The 25,057-nt window shown below is 43.0% G+C and overlaps 1 protein-coding gene across 1 annotated transcript; it reads right to left on the bottom strand.

Moving 5' to 3' along the window:
- Nucleotides 1–715: 715 nt before the first annotated feature.
- On the bottom strand, nt 716–23,964 carry LOC128979908 (AN1-type zinc finger protein 5-like). Its single transcript, XM_054398305.1, has 5 exons — nt 23,814–23,964; nt 23,286–23,397; nt 22,402–22,499; nt 1,142–1,267; nt 716–864 (listed from the first exon to the last, which is right to left on the bottom strand). The coding sequence occupies exons 1-5, from the start codon at nt 23,962–23,964 to the stop codon at nt 716–718; spliced, it is 636 nt and encodes a 211-aa protein (XP_054254280.1).
- Nucleotides 23,965–25,057: the final 1,093 nt, after the last annotated feature.

The following is a 25,057-nucleotide window of genomic DNA, read 5'->3' as shown; positions in this document are numbered from 1 at the left end:
TTGCATCCAGTTCTGGGCTCCCCAGTTCAACAGGGACAAGGATAGACTAGAGAATGTCTAACAGAGGACTATGAGGATGATTAAGGGACAGGAATGTGCCTTATGAGGAAAGACTGAGAGACCTAGGGCTGTTTATTCTGGAGAAGAGAAAACTGAGAGGGGGATCTTATTAATGTTTACAAATATCTGAAGGGTAGGTGTCAAGAAGAAGGTGCCAGTCTCTTTTCAATAGTGTCTGGTGATAGGATGAGGGGCAATGGATACAAACTGGAACACAGTAAGTTCTGCTTCAACATGAGGAAAAATTTCTTGACTGTAAGGGTGATGGAACACTGGAACAGGATGCCCAGAGAGGTTGCAGAGTCTCCTTCTATAGAGACTTTCAAGACCCATCTGAATACCTTCCTGTGTGACCTGCCCTAGGTGATCCTATTTTGGCAGGGGTTTGGACTTGATGATCTCCAGAGGTCTCTTCCAACCCCTACCACTCTATGATTCTATGATCGTATTCTGAGGAGAGCATATGCATTTTCAAGGACTGTATCTATCCAATGTTGCCTGTAACAAACACCCAAATATTCTAAAATATCATTAAGACAAGGCAGAAAATAAAACTTTGGAGAACAAAGGAACATGGCCATGCATTTGCTCTTTAATACTTTCCTAGAGTATATTAAAATAAAACAGAAGTCAGTCTTTTCACAAGTAGGCTAGTTTATATTCTCTGGATTTTTTCAGCCACCACCAGTGGGTTTTCTTTCCTGATTTTTGCTGCAGCTTCTGTTTTGTAATCATATGGGCAGTTATGCTTGTCAGAGTAACGGTGAAGTCCACAAAATAAGTTTCCACATCGGCAATCAAATCCTGAACAATGAAAAGTAAAAGCAATATCACTAGGAAGCTTCAGACTTAAGCAAGCTGTAAATTAAGGACTTAGTACAAAGGGGGTATGTGCATCTAATTTAACAGATGGAGTAAGTGAAATGAATATTTCCAAATATCAACTCTGTTAAGGCAGCTAACATTATGGATTTTGAAAGAGCATGTAAATTTAATGGCTATGGATACCTCAACAAATTTCATCTATTAAGAGGGAACTAATCATATACATCTGTTCAATATTAATAAAGTGTTCCCATACCTGTAAGGCCGACCTTCTTTCTGCACATGAAGCATCTATTCTTCTTTGGTTTAGGCAGTTCAGAAGCTTTCTCTTCACTCTGTGAAGTACTAGATTGAGAAATTGATGGGCTTGGTTGAGTAACAACTGTTAAAGCAAGTAAAATAAATAAAGGTTAATTTTTTTCCTTTTCTTGACTTCACTAGCTACTCAGTAGCATGCTTGTATTTATAAACAGTTAATTCCCCTCTACTCAGACCCTGAAGTTTATTGTCTGAAGTACTAAGTAGAATAGGTATTCTATTAACTTCCCTTCTATCTCTACAGAAAATGATCAAGTTTTCCCTACTGTTTCACCATCTGGAAAATACAACAGGTCTTTATGGCACCCAACAAGGGGCTTGAGATAATGACAGATCTGATTGCAATGTGCTAGATGGAATTTATTGCTGTTATTGTTGCTTAGCTATTAACTGACAGGCTCCTGTACTTGCCATGTGGCTTTCTTGCCTCACTGTATATTAGTCTAGTGTTTGTTAGTGGCTGCTTTTTGCTTTTGCTGCTCGCTGTACTGCTTATCATCTTACTCTGCTGTGCCTGGGACCCTTCTGATAACAGCAATGGCCATGTGCCTAGGATAACAAAGGGCCAGGGCATTGCTACTGTTTCTGTGCAGCTGTACTGAACAGGCTTGAACTCCGTGTGAAGTCAAGTCAAAGAGACTGTGACCTGTGGATGAATCTACATGAGAGCAGGACACCTGAAGCATCCATGGCTGTGGTTATGTCCATGCCACAGCAGGTATACTTCTGAAGGGATTGAGGTCCAAAGAAAAGTCCATGCTGGAGAAGGTATACATTGAAGCATCTTTGGCTGTGCATGAGATCATGATGGAGCACCTCAAAGTGTGTGGCCATGGATAAGCCTGTGACAGAGCAGGTCCACCCCTGGAGAGACTACAGCTGTAGGTAAGGCCATTTTGGAACAGGTTCACTCCTGAAGGAACTCTGGCTGTTGGTATGGCCATGCTGGAGCAGGTCTCTCTCTGAAGATGTTGTGGCCCATGGATAAGGTCATGCTGGAACACATGCACCTCAAAGCAACTGTGGCTGTGGATAAGTCTATGCTGCAGCAGATATACCCCTGAAGAGACCATGGCTCATAGATAAGGCTTCACTTGGAGCAGGTACACCCCTAAAGGACTTCAGACTATGGATAAATCCAAGCTGTAGCAGGGGCAAGGGGCAAGGGGAGGTCATTGAAATGTTAAACCCAATGGTCTGGTCCAATGGGTCTAGGGGTGGAGACTGTAATGGAAATACCTTTAAATTGTTGTAACCTGGGACTTGAGTTACATGCTATAGGAAATACTATAGCAGGATGTAGGAAGATAGCAACACCCAAACCAATGGAGGACAAACCTCAAAGGAAGTGATGTTAGTGCAGCAGTAACCCAATCTGAGCTCACTGACTTATCACAGGAAACAAATAGTCTAGTATATCATTGTGTCACAAAACAAAGATTAAAACCAAATCCACCTAAGGGAAAATGTTACCAACTAGTACAAACGTACTTCCTCCTCCATATAAATAAACTGGCAAGTGTTCACTGTCACAACCAGCAACATGGGAACTAGAAAGCAATGATAGTAGTCCTAAGTGCAAAGGTCCATTTTCCAAAAGAATTGCCAAACAGGATCCTTCCTCCACAATTAAAATACATTCCAAAAAGGAAAAGCAAATAATGGATAACTAAAAGGTCCCAAGAAAAGGAGACGGTGCAGAGCCCTCTAAATCAGAATTAAACTGTTCAGTTTATTATTCTACACATATAACACCTGCAGAAAGGAGGTATCCTCCCACTTTGATGCCAGCACTTAGATCCAAACAGAGTTTTAATAATTAAGTCCTAAAAATAGCTTCTGGTTAACACCTAGAAAAGGGACAACACCCATTAACTAAAGCTCACACATCAGAACAAAAGCCAATTTTTTCATCAAACTGTGGCATGACATTAGGAGTCAAATTCATCAGATGCTATCCTGACAATTGCTTGTCACAAAAGGCATGCAAGCCAAATCTAACTGGGCAAATACTGTTTCCTCAGTAGCAATAACACTATTCATATGAAGCAAAGCCTTTTACCATCAGAACATGATTTATCACCTTAACAGAGTTCCTGTTGGCATGCAGTCTTCTCCATCATCATGGTTATTTCTTTTGCCATACATTGGCTCAGGTTACCAGATGAGATTTTTTCCATTTTAATTTTATGAGATCAGTTCTGCTACAAGGTTGGGAGCAAAAGTTTTCAGAACTGGGTATGACTTTTCAATTTATTAATAAAGACAACAAGTTAACCACAGGCATTGTAAAACAGTACCATCAGAAACAAGAAAACAGGCACAAGAGATGCCATTCAGAGGGACCTGGACAGGCTTAAGAAGTGTGCCTATGTGAATATCATGAGGTTCAACAAGGACAAGTGCAATGTCCTGCACCTAGGTTGAGGCAATTGCCAATATCAATACAGGCTGGAGGAATGAAGGGACTGAGAGCAGCCATTTGGAGAAGGACTTGGGAGTGATGGTGGATGAAAATCTGGACATGAGCCAGCAACGTGCAGTCCAAGCCGAGAAGGCCAGCTGAATTTTGGGCTGCACCAAAAGAGTGTGCCCAGCAGGCCAAGGGAGGTGATTTCCCCCCTCTGGTTTGGTGAGACCTCACCTGGAGTACTGTGTCCAGCTCTGGAGTCCTCAGAACAGGAAAGACATGGACCCGTGTTGTGAAGGCATCACATGCCCAGAATTATGCCCCCAGATACCAGCTAACTTGTCCCAACATGTTCTGAGAAGTTCCCCCTTCCACCCTCCTTTCAGGAGGGGAAGACAAAAGGTTCAGGCGCCAGCCTGTCTCCTAAGGGAATAAACAACTGCAGGTACCCATCTCAATGGGATGCCTATACTCTGTCCATCTACGGGCATAATTCTAGCTTCACCTTTCTATAGGTGGAAGCAGGTTGTTGGCAAGTGTGCCCATTGGCTAAGTCCAGCCTCGAGTGTCTATAAGTATTGCTCCATTTTGGTGCCACGTTGCTCTCTCCTTCTGCTTTCACCCATCATGCAACTCACGATTGTGTAAGCTATAAACCTTTCACGCAAGCGTACTTGGAAGCCTCTGCGAACATGGAAGCCAGCCCATGGAGTGTGCATCGAGGACCCACAAAGGATGACCCCATCGTCAGAGGCACTGTAGACCCAGTCAAAAGGGACTGAGGGAAGCCCCCAAAGAGGGTAAGCTGCAACCCAAAGGGGGAAGGACTAGCCCAAGCCTGGCGCTCCAGAAACGCTGCAAGCTAATTAAGCAGCCAAATAAGCAGAAACGCATCTTGCGTGGCCCCCGCAGACCGTGGGAGAGAAAGGGAGCCACCCCCTGTAGTCGCTCCGCAGCCCGTATCAGGGCAAAACACCCGGGGTTTCCCCGAGGGAAAAGAGAGAGCAAAAGATTAGCCTCTCCATTGAAGTCAAGGCAATGACTGTACCATTATAATTTAAATGGAAGCAGTCACCCAGAGAAGCGGTAGTCAGGTCACCTCGAGCCGAACCGAGGGGGGGAAGCATTGCGTCACCGCACCCCCCACCGGAGACCTGCCTACGGGAAACCCGCCCTCAATCGTAGGGCCGAGCACCGAAAGACCTGGCCCTCCTGAGCCGTCCTCCGGTCAGGGAGCCAGCCCCTCCCCGCAGACCGTGGGAGAACAAAGAAGCGAACTGCCCTTCCCGCAGACCGCGGGAAAGAGAAAGCCTACCTTTCCCCCCCTCACAGAGCCAGGAGGGAGAAAGAAAGCGCTGCCTGAACGGGGCCAATCTCGGGCAGAAGCAGATACCCAGCGAGCCTGCGTGATCCAGCAATTTGTCTCGCTGCATGTATCTTTCATGTGTATAACATTTAGTAACGTTCTATTCAAAGCGCCCGCACATAGCCGCGTGATATTTCCAGCTTAACCTGCCTCGTGATAACATTATAAATATCTCTATACATAGCTCGCAGCCGCAAGCGCCTTGTCGAGTCTCCATCTAGTGGACAAGCGGCGGAACTGCACCCTTTCGTTCCCTTAATTAGAAATTGACTGTAAATATTATAATTGGGTATAATTGTAAATACTAAATCAGTTATGGTCTATATTATTACAACCGTGCATCCGAATCAATATATATAAAGTAATTAATCGAATATTAATAAGAATAAACAATAATTTCATAACTCATATTTTCATAATTCATAATTAATAATCACCATCCTCCATCCCTATTCACCCTCTCCACGACAACCCGTTGGAGCAAGTTCAGAGAAGGGTCACAAAAATGATCCAAGGGCTGGAGCACCTCTCATATGAAAACAGGCTGAGAGAGTTGGGGCTGTTCAGCCTGGAGAAGAGAAGGCTCCAGGGGGGAGACCTTATTGTTGTAGAGAAATGGCCAGAAGATAAACGGCCATGAGCTGCACAATCCAGCCTTTTAGCTAACTAACTATAAAAAGCCTGACATGTCCTTGAGAGGCTGATAAGAGAAAGCTTGGCAAGCAATAAACAGGACATGAAGCCAGGTGCTGAAGCTGCAAGGCAGGAAGACATTGCTGATATCATATTCCAATCAGCATACAGCAACGGGCGCATGGACAATGTATGTTAGCCAGTAGCGAGCTAATGTTATTCGTGTGGACAGCACATAATACTATAAAAGCCTGTGTCTTTTAGCAATAAATGAGCAAGATCCTGAACTCATATTGAGTCCGTGTCTTGACTCTGGGCAATCTCCTACAATTGTGACCTTTCAATACTTAAAGGGCTTATAAGAAATATGGGGATAGACTTCATAGAAGGGCCTGTAGCAATAGGACAAGAGAGTAGATACTGACTAGACAAGGAAGAAATTTATTACAGTGAGCATGTTGAAACACTGGCACAAGTTGCCCAGAGAGACTGTAAATGCCCCATTCCTGGAAACATTCAAGGTCAGGCTGGACAAGGCTTTGAGCTACCTGATCTAGATAGAGATGTCCCTGCTCATTGCAGGAGGTTGGACTAGGGGACCTTTAAAGGTCCCTTCCAACTCAAACCATTCTATGATCATAATTCTACTAGGATAAGGACCAAGATAATCATAGTAGAAGGGCCTGAACAACAACAAAAAAGGCACAAATACAAGTGTTGCATTGTAAATTTGTGAAGATTTACTTCACTCAGTCTGAAAATAAGATGCATCTTTAAAGCAGACAGGTCACTGATGATTGGAAATAAGCCACAAGCCACAGCATAACAGTTGTTCAACCTATACACAGAAAGATTCTACAAATGGGAAAAACAATGCTACTCACTACAGGAAGGACATTGAGGTGATGGAGCATGTCCAGAGAAGGGCAAGAGGGCTGGTGAGAGGTTTTGAACACAAGTCCTATGGAAGAGCGGCTGAGGGAGCCTGGAGAAAAGGAGGCTGGAGAAAAGTAGGCTGAGGGGAGGCTGTAACAAGGTGGGAGATGGTCTCTTCTCCCAGGTAACAAGGGCAAGAGGAAATGGCCTCAAGTTGCACCAGGGGAGGTGGGATATTAGGTAAAATTTCTACACCAAAATGGTCATTGGGCACTGGAACAGGCTTCCCAGGGAGTCACCATCCCTGGAGGTGTTTAAAAGACATTTGGATGAGGAGCTTAGGGACGTGGTCTAACAGTTGTGTACAGGGAAATGTTAGATTATGGTTGGACTCAATGATCTTAAGATCTTTTCCAACCAGGCAATTCTATGATTCTATACCCTAAAGTATGAAAGCCACAGTGACTCTGCGAGACTTCTGAAAAAGTAATAACCATTATAGTAACTATACTTTCAGAACTGATAGCACAGCTGGAGCAGTTCATGAAGGACTAGATCCTGTGGGTGGGACCCATATTGGAGCCCATCTCTAACAGGCGCAATTAATATTTTCACACTTATATCAATATAACAGATATGCCCATTTAATTATCACACTGAAATATAGTTTAATTTGGTTACCATCAAAACTTGATGTCCATTGCAAACCTTGGTCAAAAAGATATGATAGCATTCTATCAGCAACAAGCACAGGACCAGCAGTTGGGTCCTTGGTCTTATTTTTCAAGATAGACAGCTTGTTGTGGTTTAGGGAGTGGCAAGATGCTCTTTTACGCCTCCCTAGAGGAGCAAAAGAAAACGTTCCATACAGGATTGGAAAGAATTGGAAATTTAAATGGAAGTTCTATTCACAACTATATACCACAATACAAAAGCATACACGATACACTAATTCATATTCAACCTCAGCCCAGTTCCCTTATCTGAGCTTACCATAGAACCTCATTAGGCCAAAACTTTCCAAAACCTCTCCCCAAATCAGGCCAAAATAGAGGCCTCAAATGCTCCCCCCTACCTCCCTGCCTCCCTCACCACCACCAGGCCAAATGGTGCAGCTAAAAATTAGCCTTGCCAAGGCCAATCCAGGCAGCAAGCCTCCCTCACAAACCAGAGATAACCATCTGTGTGCAGCTGGGAGAACAGAAAGGGAGGAAAAAGGGCAGAATTGACTCTGCAGTCAGTTTATATAGAGGGGATGCAGGCATTATGGGATAAAATAATAAAAGACTACATTTTTCCAGTGTCCACGTTCCTGCACCTCTCTGATACTTGGAGGACTCATCTATGGTTAAGTCTTTGTGATGGTTTGAAACTGTCTTTTTAATTTTTCCTTGCAAAGTTCAGAACAGAGAAAGTGAAAGAATGTAAATAATTCACTATTGGGTGTAAGAAAGCAAAATAACGATTGTTCTAAACACTTCCATTGGATAGATAGAAATGTTTAAGAACTATTACCCAAAACAAAGTAGGCATTCTGCACATTCTGTGTTCGGCAGTGGGGGCAGTTGCTGGGCTGTCTGGCTGCTGATTCTTCTTCTCTTCTGGCTGAAGATAACACGTACTGACCTTGGCAGCTAAGTTAACAACTTTCTGCTTAACAAACTCTGCTTCTCTGTCCAGGGGGGTCTGGGGGGAAGCTCCTGGGAGAGAGAGGCCCCTTTGGGAGGGTCCCCTTGGGGGGAAGCAAAGGGAGGTCGGTTGTGCTTTTCTGTTGATTGTATATATATTTGTACATATTCATTGCATTTCATTGTAGATTTTAGACTCTGCTTGTAAATACAGCTTTTCATTTGCTTCCAGACTGAGCTAGCCTGGTTATTGTCGGTGGGGGGGGAATTTCAGCTCACACCGACACAGTCTTAAACCCACAACACAGCTTCAAGACTTAGAAGAGATTATTAGTTCCATTTTAAAATTGTTTCAACTGGGAGCATCTACTCAATCTAAAACTGACATTCGCGTGGACAGCATATAATACTATAAAAGCCTGTGTCTTTTAGCAGTAAAGGAGCAAGATCCTAAAATCATATTGAGTCCATGTCTTGACTCTGGTCAATCTCCTACATTTGGTGCCCGAACAGGGACTAGATCAGGACGTCTCTATTAAGGATTTAGTTGCATTGCAACGAGAAAACAGGCTCTGTCGAGAAGTAGTGGCAGAAGCTGGCAGAGTGACGGTTGCTGTGCAATGATTTCTGACCCTGGACAGGAGTGGCGCTGCATGGCAAAAGCGGCAGTAGCTGGATGTGAGATCGCGACTCACCACCTGTAAGGGACCCTGGAACCCCACATCTGATGACCAAGAAGAAAAAGGTGCAGACAGGGGATAGGAGATTGGAGTGGGTGGCATCCTAGAGGGACAGCTGGATTCCGACTGAGCGCACCAGTTTGGACCCGCAATGGTAACACCGCTTCACCGAGTATGGGTCGGGATGCGGCACTCACGCTATTATTAATCACTAAGCAAGGTGCTGGCATGAGCATGAAGAAGCTGAAAGATCTTTGTCAATGGGCAAAAGAAAAAGGACATTCGAAGGACCCCAAACTCATGTTTAGTATCACAGAGAGGCGGGAGTGTGAACGGGACTAGGGGCGGGGGGCACTCACCCCATCGCAGCCCCGCCGCCCTGGAGCATCTCTCCACCCGGTGAGCCCTGGCCGGGCACGGTCATAGCCCAGTGTGCAGGAGCATCTTCGGGCCAGTGGACCACGAGGAGCTGGGCAGGGAGCTGCAGACCCGCTTGCAGAAGATGGGGGAGGACAACCAGTGCGGCCCCCACCCCCGCTGCCACCAGCAAGGGACTCAGGGGCTGCCTGAGCCGAGAGAACTGCGCCGCGCCCCGCCGCAGAGGAGTGTGGCCCCACCAGAGAGGCCCTCCAGCCCGCATCACAGGAATCTGCCTTGGCCGGGACCTGTACTTCGACACCTATTAAGGTGAGCCACCAGGAACATAATGGGACAGAATCTAACAAAGGAAGAGGACTTAGTCATTGGAATTTGGAAAACGTTCCTGAAGTGTAGAAGTGTAAAAGTTAGTGACTATGATCTAAGGAGGCTGCTTTTATGGGGTAAGCAGCAAGGGTTTGAGTCTTCTTGCGGCACTGCCTTTAGTGTTGCTGCATGGCAGAAGCTGGTTAGCCATTTATGGGATGCCCTAACGAAAGGAGATAAAGAACTTGTAGATATGGCTACTACCTGATGAATACTTAATGAAACGCTAAAAGACACCAAGCAAGAGCAAGGTAAAAAGGAGGAGGAACTTAAAATGGAGCTAAAAGAAAAGGGAATTGAGCTGGGTGTGGGGGAGATAACTAAAGCAGTGGAGGACATGCCAGCACTCTCTGCCCCCCCTGCCTCTAGCAGCCCAGCCGCTCCGTCAGTGCCAGAGGAAAAGGGCACTGGAGAGCAGAAATATCCTTCTCCTAATGAGCAGCTTAAGATCCCTTTGAAGTGAAAGTCCCTGAGACTTTGCTCAGTTGCCATTGGTCTATCAATCTCCACATGATCAGTTGAAGGAGCACTTGACAAACGAGAATCGTAATGACCCTAATGATCCCCAACAGCAGCAGCAATTCCCTCCCCTACCATCTGACAGTGAGGAAGAAGGTGAGAAGGAGATCTCACCCTGGGCTGTGAGGTTGCAAAAGACTGTGGGGGGAGGAGGATGTCATCCTACAGGTGCATCTACTTCATGGACTTTACCTCCCTGTGGTGTAACTGTGACCCCTCCATCACCATTGAGATTTTGGCAGCTGGTTGTTCAGAAAGCTGCTGCAGAAGGTGATTTGGACTTAGTGGAACAGTTGGAAATGCCACATACAATCACCACTCCAGTGCAGACGCATTCCCTTATGAGTGTTTCTGATAACTCTAGTGAGCCCATGGCTTTCCCTGTGGAAAAAGCAGCTCTGGGGACTGGTCAGCAGGATAACCATCAAGTTTTGGGCTGGAAAGTTGTGCAGGACTTGCACGCAAGAAAGAGCAGGGGAAAAGTATGGCTCGGGAGCAGAAACTCTTTAAGCAACATGAGAAGTCTATTGGTACCTCTGCTCTTCAGCAGATGCTCTTTTCAGCAACTGAGCACTACTTCTCTAACACTAAAAGGATAGTTTATGACCCAGGAATCTGGGATAAGATCAGAGATAAGCTTTGAGACTATGCTAAGAAGGAAGATAAGATCAGAGAGATTAAAGCAGTGCCCAACACTGAGGTTGCCTTGGAGAAGCAAGTGGGAAACATCGATTGCCAAAGAGTTTTGTGTGCCTTGGGAAATACTGCTGTGAGTGATGTGCTAACAGCTTGCACGCATCAACATCCAGAGACTTTGCCAGTGGAGGCTTTTGCAGTTTCTCCCCCAGCCTTTGATTTTTCAAACCGCACAGACAGCAGTGTGGAGCAGGGAGAGGAAATGGCCCCCAGTTGGGCCATTAGGAGCCTCAGAGCGGCGGCACCAGCCACAGGAGGGAGCCAAGCCACGGTGGCTTTGGCTTGTCCCATGGTAGAAGAGTTAGCAGCTACGACTCCCATTGCTCTCGTACACCAGCAGCAGCGTTTACAGCCCTTGATTCTTTAAAGAAATGTCACAGTTTTTTTCATCACCGAGAAACTATTAAAAAAGCAACTTTGGAGCTGAAGGCAGTATTTATGCAGTCAGAACCTTCATTTCCAAACTTGAAAATCTGCACATTTCTGAAGACAACAGCTTGTGAACCACGCGAGAAAAAGAAAAGAAAAAAAGGGCCTTCTCTACTGCCATTTGCCAACCCCCCTCCTTCCCCCCCTTCCTTTTCCACTCTTCCTTCCCCCCCTCTTCCTTCCCTCCTTCCTTCCAACCCCCCTCCTTCCTTCCCCCCCTTCCTTCTCCCTCCTTATCTCACTGCCTTGTTTGCAGCTGTTTACGGTCTGCAGAAACCTGTGTTCTGATTTTAAAGTAACAGTGTTAAGTTTTAAGAAGGGTATCTCACCATTTTGTGAATGTGAGCTTGATATATATATATATATATTTTTTATCATTATTTCTGATTGTAAGTGATTTTGGAAATTCATTATTTTAATGTTTGCAATCGTTGCGTTTTCACAATAAGCATGATGATTAATAAGTACTCATAACACAAATCTGGTACTTGTAATAAGGTATGTTAAGTGCTATAGATAATAATGATGGTTTGTAAGTCTTTAGTGACTGTGTTAAAGTATGTTCCCTAATCAATAAGCATAAGTGCCACTGGGTAATGGAATAAGCTGTTTATGAGTTTATAGGTTAAGGGTTTTCTTTTCTTTTTTCTGGTTCAAACCTTCTTTTTTTGAGTGTGCCGGCAATTTCAAAAAGAGCTCTATATATATGGTAAATAAGTTTTCATTTTGAAAAGTGCGCATTATATAATATACCGTCTTTTTTGTTTTCTTGCCCATTACTTTGATGGTTTAATTGTCACGTAGTTTTTTTAAGTTTTTAGGACTTTTTTGGTATTAGCAAGACATAGGAGTTTATTTTAGGAACGTTATAGAGTGTTGTTTTGGTTTTTGTATTTATAAAGGTTTTAAGATAAGGATTATAAGAATATGAAAAGCGACAAAAATTTTTTCCCCTTTTTGATACAGAGGTTTACCCTAGGGAAAAGTCAAGGTTAGGAAAGGGATTCATCTTTTCCCACCTACACGTTTTCCTGATGCCCAGTGCAAGACTCAAATGATGGGACAAACAGCAGTGCCTGTGAAGCTGACAATCAGCTGACCACTGAGACTGACCACGGTGCCTGTTTACCTGAGATCAGAAGCGTCAATCTGAAGCTGACTGCACGACTGTCCCCCGAGGAAACTTCTCATTTGGGACTGAATGTCTCAATGCCTTAATGTCATGTAATTAGGGAATATGTTTATGTGCATTTATATGTTAACTCCCCAGAATGTTAAACAATGGTTACCCAGGAACAGACAATGGCCCAGCCTACCTATCTGGTAAAGTTAATCCGTTATTGCAATTGTGGGCTATCACTCATGTTCCCAGTATTCCCCATTCCCCTACATGGCACACTGAAGCAACTTTTGCAAAAACTAAGAGGGGGAATGGCAGGAGATTCTCCAGAGGCCCAGTTAAACAAAGCTATGTATGTTTTAAACCTTTTGCAGTTCTCAAACGATTCCCAGGAAACACCAATGATGCATCATTTCAATTCTTTGACCACCACTAGTGTAGTGCCATCAGGTGTCAAAGTAAAAGTTTGGGATCTAGAAACAGGTCAATGGTCTGATCCCTGTGAATTAATAACCTGGGGTGGAGGATATGCTTGTGTCTCAACAGGTTTTGGACCACATTGGGTCCCAGCAAGATGGGTTTGACCGGTGCATTCATCATCCTTTGGATGCTGACTGCAACAGCGGCCTTGCAGATCCCAAAGCAGCTACAGCACATCAAATTTAGGAAGGTTAGCTTGCTGGGTAGTCAAACAGGCAAACACCACTAGTGAGCTCATGGACATGGGTGTGATGAATTTGAAGGATTGTGTTGTATGGATCTGCAAGATCACTCTAAATCTATTCATAAAGATATTCAGCAATTGATTGCCCACTCTCAAAAGGTAAAACAGGATGTCAGTCTATTTGGATTAGGCAATTGGCTGGGGCTGAGCAGTTGTCTGAAAGGGTTAGTGCAGACTGGACTCTTAATATTAGCAATAGTGTTAATTGGTTTGCTATGTCTTAGTTGTGCTTTGTCATGTATAAAACGCTTATTATTTCACATCACCAATTAGGCTTGGCTTGTGCAAAAAAGAGACAGGGGAATTGTAGAGAAATGGCTGGAAGATAGAGGCCATAGGCTGCACAATCCAGCCTTTTAGCTAAGTTAACTAACTATAAACAACTTGACATGTCCTTGAGAGGCTGATAAGAGGAAGCTGGCAAGCAATAAACAGGACATGAAACCAGGTACTGAAACCGCAAGGCAGGAAGACATTGATGATATTATATTGCAATCAGCATACAGCAACGGGTGCGTGAACAATGCATGTCCGCCAATACCGAGATAATGTTATTCACGTGGACAGCATATAATACTATAAAAGTTTGTGTCTTTTAGCAATAAATGAGCAAGATCCTGAACTCATATTGAGTCCATGTCTTGACTGTGGTCAGTCTCCTACAACCGGCCACAAAAGAACTGTTTACAGATAGCACCCAGAGTTAAATAATATATTCATGTTTGAAAGAAAATCAGAATCAGTTATTAAAACAAGAACCAACAATTATAATCTATTTATCACCTTGAACCCTCAATATCTCATAAGATAGCATCTTACTTAGAATATTATCTGCAACATCGAATCATAGAATCGGTCAGGGTTGGAAGGGACCACAAGGATCCTCTGGTTCCACCTCACTCTACATCAGGCTGGCCAGAGCCTCATCCAGCCTGGCCTTAAACACCACCAGGGACAGGGCCTCAACCACCTCCCTGGACAACCCGTCCCAGGGTCTCACCACTCTCATGGTGAAGAACTTCTTCCTCAGGTCCAGTCTGAATCTCCCCACTTCCAGCTTTATTCCATTCCCCCTAGTTCTATCACTACCTGATATCCTAAAAAGTCCTTCCCCAGCTTTCTTGTAGGCCCCCTTCAGATACAGGAAGGCCACAATAAGGTCACCTCAGAGCCTTCTTTTCTCCAGACTGAACAGCCTAACTCTCTGTCTGTCCTCATAGGAGAGGTGCTCCAGCCCTCTGATCATCCTCGTGGCCCTTCTCTGGACATGTTCCAGCATGTCCATATCCTTCTTGTAATAGGGGCTCCAGAACCGGACGCAGTACTCCAGATGGGATCTCACCAGAGCTGAGTAGAGGGGGAGAATCACCTCCCTTGACCTGCTGGCCACACTTCTCCTGATGCAGCCCAGGATCTGGTTGGCTTTCTGGGCTGCAAGTGCACACTGACAGCTCATGTTGAGCTTCTTGTCCACTAGCACCCCGAAGTCCCTCTCCTCAGGGCTGCTTTCTAGCCAGTCACTGCCCAGCCTGTATTTGTGCTTGGGATTGCCTTGATCCAGATGCAGGACCCTGCGCTTTGTCTTGTTGAACCTCATGAGTTTGGCTTGTGCCCACCTCTCCAGCCTGTCAAGGTCCCTCTGGATGGCATCCCTTCCCTCCAGCGTGTCTGCTGCACCACACAGCTTGGTGTCATCAGCAAACTTGCTGAGGGTGCACTCAATGCCACTGTCCATGTCACCAACAAAGATGTTGAACAAGACTGGTCCCAGGACTGATCCCTGAGGGACTCCGCTTGTCACTGGCCTCCACTGGGACATGGACCCATTGACAGGCCACTCTTTGGGTGCGGCCATCAAGCCAGTTCTTGTGCTGGTTTGAGGCCAGATAGATTCTCTCTTGCCCCGAGAGGGACAAAAGAATGACACTCACACAAACAGATTGGAGAGTGATGGAAAGTTTAAATGGAAAAGCAATTGGTGAAACTACAAAAACTGCAAAGCATAGTGACAAGAATAACCCAAAGCATACAGAGTCCCTTACACAACACCCAAAGGCTTCCCAATTCTTCCCTTCTCCCCACCTGAGGGTATACCCAAAACCCCCAGGGCTCTTTCTTCCCCCCCCCCCCCCCCCCCCTGCTGCTAAGCTAGTCTCAGGCTGGCCAGGTCTGAGACTGCCCCCCCCCCCCTTTCTCTTCCTGGCATTAGGCCTACACAGGCCTAAGAGGCCTTGAGATACTCCCCCACCATTACCCGATAAGAGAGCATCTCCCACGGGAGCAGAGAGGGAAGAAAGAGGGAGAGAATGACTTTGCAGATGGATTTATAGGGCGCAGGATTTATGGGTAGAAATACACCGTTTCCTGTGTCCACCTTATTGGGTGGACATTCGGGACACCGGAGGTGTAGCTTATGTGGCAGAAACAGGAGGCACCCAACCTAAACTGCCACAGTTCTTTATCCATATAGTGGTCCACCCATCAAACCCATGTGCCCCTCATCTATTAATGTTGTGACCTGTTTGTAGAAGGCCACCAGGTTTGTCAGGCAGGACACACCCTGTATATCATAGCTACTTGTTTTATCTATAACATAACAGGGTCTCAACCTGCATGTAAGACAGCTGTGGTGTTGAACATGAAAATAACTCATCATAATGGCTTGGTACAGGACCAAAAGTCAAGTGAGCTAACCATCATTCTGATGGATTTCATTAAATATCAACTTTCAGGAATGGAAAAGGTAATCTACAATGCGGATAGAATAAAATTTTAAGTTAACAATATTTGGGAAAGATTTTAAAAACACTAATTTTACACAAGGGCATACGCATTTCAAGTTTCAGTTCACTTTCTTTACAGGCAGCACTATTACACAGCTGTGGCTTCAGAGTGATAACTCACCATACCGTTCCCTAAAAGAGATATATTACTGGGTTAAGAAAAAGTTTTGGATATGCATGCACTGACATGAAACAATAACAGACCTGACAGGAAATTAATTCAGAAAGGAAGTGACCCGCAAAAAAAAAAAAAAAAGCTAGAAATATGCTATGACTCAATACAATATCATTATTTAAACATAGACTCGTAGAATCATAGAATTGTTTCGGCTGGAAAAGATCTCTAAGACCATTTAGTCCAACTGTCAACCTACCACCACCATGCCCATTAAACCATGTCCCAAAGTGTCATGTCCACACGCTTCTTGAACACCTCCAGGGACAGTGACTCCACCACCTCCCTGGGCAGCCTCTCCTAATGCCTGACCACTTTTACAGGAAAGAAATTTTTCATTATATGCAACCTAAACCTCCTCTGGCACAAATAGAGTTAATTTCCTCTTGTTCTATCACTTGATAGTAGGGAGAACTATAGTAGGGTGTTGTAGCGAGCAATGAGGTCTCCCCTCAGCCTCCTTTCCTCCAGACTAAATAACCCCAGCTCCCTCAGACATCCTTCATAAGACGTTCTCCAGTGTCGTGGAGAGGGAGAATAGGGATGGAGGATGGTGATTATTAATTATGAATTATGAAAATATGAGTTATGAACTTATTGTTTATTCTTATTAATATTCGATTAATTACTTTATATATATTGATTCGGATGCACGGTTATAATAATATAGACCATAACTGATTTAGTATTTACAATTATACCCAATTATAATATTTACAGTCAATTTCTAATTAAGGGAACGAAAGGGTGCAGTTCCGCCGCTTGTCCACTAGATGGAGACTCGACAAAGCGCTTGCGGCTGCTAGCTATGTAAGAGATATTTATAACGTTATCACGAGGCAGGTTAAGCTAGAAATATCACGCAGCTATGTGCGGGCGCTTTGAATAAAACGTTACTAGATGTTATACAAATGAAAGATGCATGCAGCGAGACAAATTGCCGGATCACACGGGTTCACTGGGTATCTGCTTCTGCCTGAGATTGGCCCCGTTCAGGCGGCGCTTTCTTTCTCCCTCCCGGCTCTGTGGGGGGGGGCCAAGGTTGGCTTTCTCCTCCCGCGGTCTGCAGGAAGGGCAGTTCGCTTCTTTGTCCTCCCGTGGTCTGCGGGGAGGGGTGCGGCTCCCTGACCGGAGGACGGCTCAGGAGGGCCAGGTCTTTTCGGTGCTCAGCCCTACGATCGAGGGCAGTTTTCCCATAGGCAGGTCTCCGGTGGGGGGTGCAGTGACGCGATGCTTCCCCCCTCGGCTTGGCTCGGCTCGAGGTGAGCTGACTGCCGCTTCTCTGGGCAACTGCTTCCATTTAAATTATAATGGTACAGTCATTGCCTTGACTTTAATGGAGAGGCTAATCTTTTGCTCTCTCTTTTCCCTCGGGGAAACCCCGGGTGTTTTGCCCTGATACGGGCTGCGGAGCGGCTACAGGGGGCGGCTCCCTTTCACTCCCGCAAGCGGCAGGCCACGCAAGATGCGTTTCTGCTTATTTGGCTGCTTAATTAGCTTGCAGTGTTTCTGGACTGCCGGGCTTGGGCTAGTCCTTCCCCTTTTGGGTTACAGCTTACCCTCTTTGGGGGCTTCCCTCAGTTTCTTTCGACTGGGTCTACAGCACCTCTGGCGATGGGATCATCTTTTGCGGGTCCTCGATGCACACTCTGTGGGCTGGCTTCCATGTTCGCAGAGGCTTCCAAGTACACTTGCGTGAAAGGCTTATAGCTTACACAATCGTGAGTTGCATGATGGGTGAAAGTAGAAGGAGAGAGCAACGTGGCACCAAAATGGGGCAATACTTATAGACACTCGAGGCTGGACTTAGCCAATGGGCACACTTGCCAACAACCTGCTTCCACCTATAGAAAGGTGAAGCTAGAATTATGCCCGTAGATGGGCAGAGCATAGGCATCCCATTGAGATGGGTGCCTGCAGTTGTTTATTCCCTTAGGAGACAGGCTGGCGCCTGAACCTTTTGTCTTCCCCTCCTGAAAGGAGGGTGGAAGGGGGACTTCCCAGAACATGTTGGGACAAGTTAGCTGGTATCTGGGAGCATAATTCTGGGCATGTGATGCCTTCACGACATCCAGACACTTCATCAGCTTCATTGCCCTTCTCTGGACCTGCTCCATCATTTCAATGTCCTTCTTGGAGTTAGGGGTCCAAAACTGAACACAGTATTTGGGTATACTTGTTTTCAGAACACTTCAGTTTTAGTGCTCATATGTAAGTCGGCGCTCTTGTATGGACCTTTTATTGATACTTAAAAACTTGCTAAAATGAAACAAAAACCTGCTAAAGCAAACAATACATGGACCTAATGGACCAGTTCCAGAGCAGGCCGCACAAACGATCAGAGGGCTGAAGCACCACTCCTACAAAGACAGGCTGGAGAAGAGAAGGCTCTAGGGAGACCTTATAGCAGCCTTCCAGTACCTGAAGGGGGCCTACAGAAAGCTGGGAAGGGACTGTTTCCAAGGGCATGTAGCACTAGGACAAGGAGCAGTAGTTTTAAACTAGACAAGAGTAAATTTATATTAGACATTAGGAAGATTTTTACTATGAAGATGGTGGAACACTGGAAGAGGTTGCCCAGGGAGGTGGTTGAGGCCCCATTCCTGGAGACATTCAAGGTCAGGCTTGATGGGGCCCCTGAGCAATCTGATTTAGTTGGGGATGTCCCTGCTTACTGCAAGGGGGTTGGACTAGATGACCTTTAAAGGTCCCTTCCAACCCAATATATTCTATGATTCTATAAGTTTCTTAAAGGCCTCTACTATGTCTCACCAACTTGGTAACGGTATTCCTCTGATACAGTAATCAACACAAAAAAAGTAAAAGAGTTAGATAAGGGCTTTGAGTTTAATTCCTGTAAATTAACGTGGAAAATCACACAAATATGAACAGTATCTCTAGAATGCTTGAGGTATAGTCTGACTTTGGTCAAGACTCGACTAAAATTCAATCCTCAATAATTTTAGAAGCATATCAAAAGCATATAAAATGCATGATATAACTAACGCTCAATTATGAATTGGACTTTTAATGCAAAGGTCTTTATATTTCATTGACTTGTGAGCAGTTCATCAGATAAGCAACTGGACTGAACACATGTCACAATTCAATTAGAAAACTACAACAAACAAGGCAGTTGAACTAAGAAATTATAAATTACAACAAAATATAGCATGTTAGATACCTAAATTACAGCCAACTAGGCCAGTTACAGCTGTCATGCCTTTCTTCCTTCAAATTCTAATATATTATTAATTGCCTTCAGACCTGAATTGTTCTGAATGAGAATTCAGGTTACAACCTCAATCTGAGAAAAACAGAAGAAAAAACAAACCTGTTAAGCTTAATTTTTGTCAACTTCAGAATTTTCTAGAATCGGATGCTTAAATCCCAACAGCAAGTATTTTAGTCCAGAATTAAAGACAATTGTCCCGACCTAACTATTTAGAACTTTCTGGTTTGCAGAAGAGAATGAGCCTTCATAGTACTGAAGGTAAAAAAAAAAAAAAAAAAAAAAAAGTAGAGATCTACTTTGCTCGAAGGTGTCCTTGGTTAACACAATCTGCTCTAACAAGCAAGCTCCCTACCCCACATACAGACAGGAGGGAAAACAACACAAAAAAAATCCTCTGGGTTGAGATAAGGAGTTTAATGAGATCATACACTGTACAATTACCTTAGCAAAAGCAAAAGCAGCAGCAGAAGCAGGCAATAAAATGGTTCCCCCCACCCAAGCATGAAGAAGCCAGCACAGCAGAAAAGACCAACACCCTAAAAACAGAAATCGGAAGCAGCAACCAGAACAGGAAGTCTCTCATGTTACAGTATGAACTTCAAACCCCATCATACTTTGCTCCAGACAGCACTTTCATTTTTGAAGCTGGCATGACCATAGCATGGTACTCAACAGACACCAGCATATTCAACTCAACCCATGACAGAAGGCTACATTTTTTTGCTCCTGACCTACCATCTGATAGACAGTTGTGAAATTCAATTGCTAGGGTGAAACTACAAATAAAACTAAACAGTCTTTTCATTAGCAACACCATGACAGGCTTTATCTTAGAGAATTAAATCTCATAGACAGCTTTGTTGTTATGAGGTGACATGAATTATCTACTTTGCTATTGTTTCAGCTCCTCCTCAAGAAAGACCAACACATATTGGATGCTGCTGAAAAAAAAAAAAAAGGAACTAACTCAACTAACTCAAACACAATAGAGATTTATAAAAAGTTGAGGCCAGCTTTTCTTGACTGCAAGACACTTACAGGATCAACATACTAGTGAATACAGCAAATATTTGATATATGTCTGATAAACCCACAAATTTGATTAACTTCTACTTTTAGAGAAGCTGAAGACTGTTTCAAGAATTTATGGATATGTACTAAGAAAAATTTTGTTAGAGAAGTTTTTTTCCAAACATTTAAATTCCATGGTAGTTTTACAAATGATCTCTACACAAGCTTTAGCAGAGCTTTAACTGATTTCAGCTCAAGTTTCAAGATTCAAGATTATAATCTTGAGCTGTTTTTAGGGATTTTTTTCCCCTATTGTAATCAGTAAAGAGTGTTATGTGACACTACTATTTAGTAGCCTTGTTATGAGAAAATGGATATTGAGCCAATAGAAACAGAAGATTGCCCTTTACAGTTAGCAAAATAACAAATCCCTACTGGCAGTTTTAATAAGACAAAATTCAGCAATTACTTGACCACACTGCTACCATTTTATGTATCTTTCCTGTCTGTGACTTTTTCAGGTAGCAATTAATACTAGAAAATACGGGTTTCTAAATATTGTAATGTCATGAGTTAAGTTGAATATTTGATACTGTTATTCAAAACCATTCTGCTTCATGCCAGCTTCAAAATGAAAGTGCTGGCTGGAGCAAAGTATTATGGGGCTTGAAGTTCAGATTGAAACATGAGAGACTTCCTGTTCGGGTTGCTGCTTTTGGGTTTTTTTGTTGGTTCTTTCCCACAGGGATGGCAGCGATACAGATGGGAATTGAGTAGCATACTGATTTTGGTTTTCTGTTTTATGCCTTTTTTTTTTTTTTTCCCTTTCCTGCATTTCACTGCACTTTTTCTGCAAGTAGGCTAAGCTAAGGTAATTGTGCATTATGATTATGTTATCTTATTTTATATTAAACTCTTTTTACCTCAACCCAGAGTTTTTGTGTGTGCTATTTTCCCTCACTTTTGTGTTGGGAGGAAACAGGCAGGTTAACCTGTTACATGTAACAAAGTATACAAAGTTAATAACATAAGTTATCTAACTGTGGGGAGGTCGGACTAGGTGACCTTTGGAGGTCCCTTCTGGCCTGGACCATTCTATGATTCTACGTTACAAGAAGCTGAAACCTGTAAAAATCTCCCCAGTCTCTACTTAACCAAAAAAGAAAATAATAAAAGCAACTGTAATTTAGCTCATGTCACAATTTTAACCTAATTCAAATAGTAAAAAACCTGTGTACAAACACCGAGCAATTAACTATCAGCTGTAACAGTAGTCTTATTGACAAAGATGCATCTATATAGTGCTGAATGGTACCTTCTGGAATTTTAAAAACAATCATTTTATCTTCAGGTTTTCCTATCAAACATCATCTTTTAATGTTTTAAGATTGTTTCAGAACTGTTAAAATTAACAAGTGTCAATATCTATAGGTATCAAACAAGTGCATTAAGATATCCATTTCAAAAAACTGCTGTAGAATAAAACATGAATTCAGTCACTCACTGTAGGTAGGGAAGCAGTTCTTCCCCTCCTCTCACCAATAAATACTTTTACACTTCAAAGTTGAAATACTACAGCTACAACCTTCCAAGAACAGAAGTAAAACTTTTAAACTGAACATCCTCACTAAGCAATTAATGCCATAAATATTCTATATCCATAGAATAATGTTTTGGTTATATCTACTGATTACTGAATTAGTCCAAGAACCTTTAGCAGTCTCTGTCAGCATTCTATATCAAGTATTCCCTTCTCCATTCTCATCCTGTAGATCTATTCTGTAGAACAGATTTTATTAAGAACTCTGTTCTTCAAATGCAACAAATAATTTTGATTGCCATGAGTCAGCAGGAACTATACTGAAATCAACAGTCTTCAAAATTTAATATCTGGCACCTAGAAAATTTAAGCGTCTCTTAAAACATCAAGGTTTGATATACAAAATGCTCCTCAAGTGTCAACTTATCTACTAAAATTAAACAAATGTCTGAAAACCATGTAGAATACTAGTAATTTTTCTTGATTCTGAGGGTACTAACACTCAAGAAGAATCCATAATTAACAGTTCCTCAAGACTATCACCACAAAGGGATATGCCTGCTTAAGAGAAAGTAAAATTGTTAGCTTCTGTTAAGTCAGTTGTACCCAGTGCTATTCTGCAAACATACCTGGCTTGGTCTCTGTATTCAGTGATACTTTTTCCTCTCTTGAAATGCTCATTTCTGTCATCTGCTGCATTACAGGCAAAGTGGCACCAAGCACGTTTCTGTTTACATAAAGTGAAATGGGTAATTAGTTTTGAGTTTATAAGAAGATCTTAAACTGTTAAAATTCATCAATAGGCTATCTGACAAGTTATTATTGATACACACTTCTGACTTGTACTTCTATCTCTCTTCCCTAGAAGATTCTAGGCAATCTGTAGCAAATATATCCCTAGATAAACCAGAAATGTCCTTGTAAATGCAATAGTCCAACACCAAACACTAGTTAGTTCTCATCTATAAAGATTCATAACGCACTATCAGGTTCACTGTCCCTCTTTCTCTACAGAAACTCATTGTAATAGGGCAAGGTTACTGCAATGTTACTTTAAGTTTTTATAAACTCACAGTTCATTCAAATCTCAAAAATAATATTTTCATCTGGCCTAGAGCACCAGTCTTATGAGGAGCAGCTGAGGGAACTGGGGTTTGGTCTGGAGAAAAGGAGACTGAGGGGAGACCTTATCACTCTCTACAAGTGCCTGAAAGGAAGTTGTAATGAGGTGGGGGTCAGTCTCCTCTCCCAAATAACAAGTGATAGGACAAGTTGCACCAGAGGAGGTTTATATTGAACGTTAAGAAAAAACTTCTTCACCAAAAGGGTTGTCAAGCATTGGAAAAATCTGCCCAGGGAAGCGTTTGAGTCATCATCCGTGGAGACATTTAAAAGATGTGTAGCCATGGCACTTAGGGACATAGTTTACTGGTGGATTTGGCAGTGTTAGGTTTACTGTTGGACTCAATGATCTCAAGTGTCTTCTCAAATCTAAATGATTCCATTATCTTACCTTGATTTTTCAGACGTGCTACTAGCAGTACCTTCACAGTTGTTTAAGCTAGTGTCTGCTCTCTGTACAGATGCAGAGTCTGAGGTAGGACCGTTTGAACCACTAGCTGTCCCTATATAACAGAAATTTGAGAAGTTAATTATAAGCAAAGTATAGAATACAAGTTAGTCAAGTAGTTTTGCATAGTTATGAACCATTTTCAATCACTCCTCATTCTACTGCATCTTCTTAAAGACAGACTATATTGTTAATGAACAAAATAAAGGGATTGTAAAAGAATACACTTATAGCAGAGGGTAAGTAGAAAAGCAAATTACGGCTCAACGCCAAATGGTTCAGAATATATTACACGAAAATGCATTTTTATTTTTACTGTGATTTAAAGTATTACTCTCTTTGATATTCATAGTTTTAGTATGCAGCTATGGAAAGATCTCCTGAAATACATTTTGCAATTCCTCTCATCACCTACACATTATATTTTCAAGACAAAAAAATAAAATAAAATTAAAAGAGCCAAACCTTTACCCATTGGGCTGATTCTACCACTATTCTGCTGTCGCTGAAGATGCTCTTTGTAGCAAACAGAACACATCCCATTCGTCCTAGCATTTCCATAAAATCCACATCCTGTACTACACAGCATGGGCCCTGGGGTCTGGTTTGTCTCTTGAGCCATTTCAATTCTGTAAATAAAACCAAGAACTGCATTAGGAACTGGCATTTCACCAAAATCAATGATAGGGCTATAGAATTAAAGTAGGTCTGCTTACCTTGCTCACAAACAGTGATATCAGTATTTTTAAAGATAGCGATATGGATGTTAATATATAATTCAATATTTCAACTGTATTGGTAAGTAACATCGTTATGAATCTCCGAGATAAAAAAGTGTTATAGTGTAGTGGGTTGACTTTGGCTGGATGCCAGGTACTCATGAAGCTGCTCTATCATTCCCTCTTGTATCGGTGTGAGCTGAAATTCCCCCCCCCCCCCACCGACAATAACCAGGCTAGCCCAGTCTGGAAGCAAATGAAGGCTGTATTTACAAGCAGAGAAATGAAATGAATATGTACAAATATACAAAATTCACAACATTTACAAATATATACAATCAACAGAAAAGCACAACCGATCTCCCTTTGCTTCCCCCCAAGGGGACCCTTCCCAAAGAGGCCTCCCTCTCCCAGGAGCTTCCCCCCAGACCCCCCTGGACAGAGAAGCAGAGTTAGTTAAGCAGAAAGTTGTTAACTTAGCTGCCAAGGTCAGTGTGTTATCTTCAGCCAGAAGAGAAGAAGCAGCAGCAGCCAGACTGCCCAGCAACTGCCCCCACTGCAGAACGCAGAATGTGCAGAGTGCCTACTTTGTTTTGGGTAATAATTCTTAAACATTTCTATCTATCCAATGGAAGTGTTTAGAACAATCGTTATTTTGCTTTCTTACACCCAATAGTGACTTATTTACACTCTTTCACTTTCTCTGTTCTGAACTTTGCAAGGAAAAAATTAAAAAGACAGTTTCAAACCATCACACCTCTCCTCTGGATGAAGGAAGAAAAATACAATGAAAGGCTCATAGATCAAGATAAGCACAGGGAGAGATCACTCAACAATTACCATCACAGGCAAAATGGACTCTACTCTGAGAAATTAATTTAATTTATTGCCAATCAAAGAGTAGGATAATGAGAAATAAGATCAAATCTTAAAACACCTTTCCCTCCACCCATTCCTTCTTCTCAGCATCAACTTCACTCCCAACTTCCCTACCTT

The sequence above is a fragment of the Indicator indicator genome, assembly GCF_027791375.1.
Source record: "Indicator indicator isolate 239-I01 chromosome W unlocalized genomic scaffold, UM_Iind_1.1 iindW_random_scaffold_82, whole genome shotgun sequence".
Classification (NCBI taxonomy): domain Eukaryota; kingdom Metazoa; phylum Chordata; class Aves; order Piciformes; family Indicatoridae; genus Indicator; species Indicator indicator.
The sequence above is the reverse complement of the archived record's forward strand: the minus strand, read 5'-3'. Positions and strand labels throughout refer to the sequence as shown.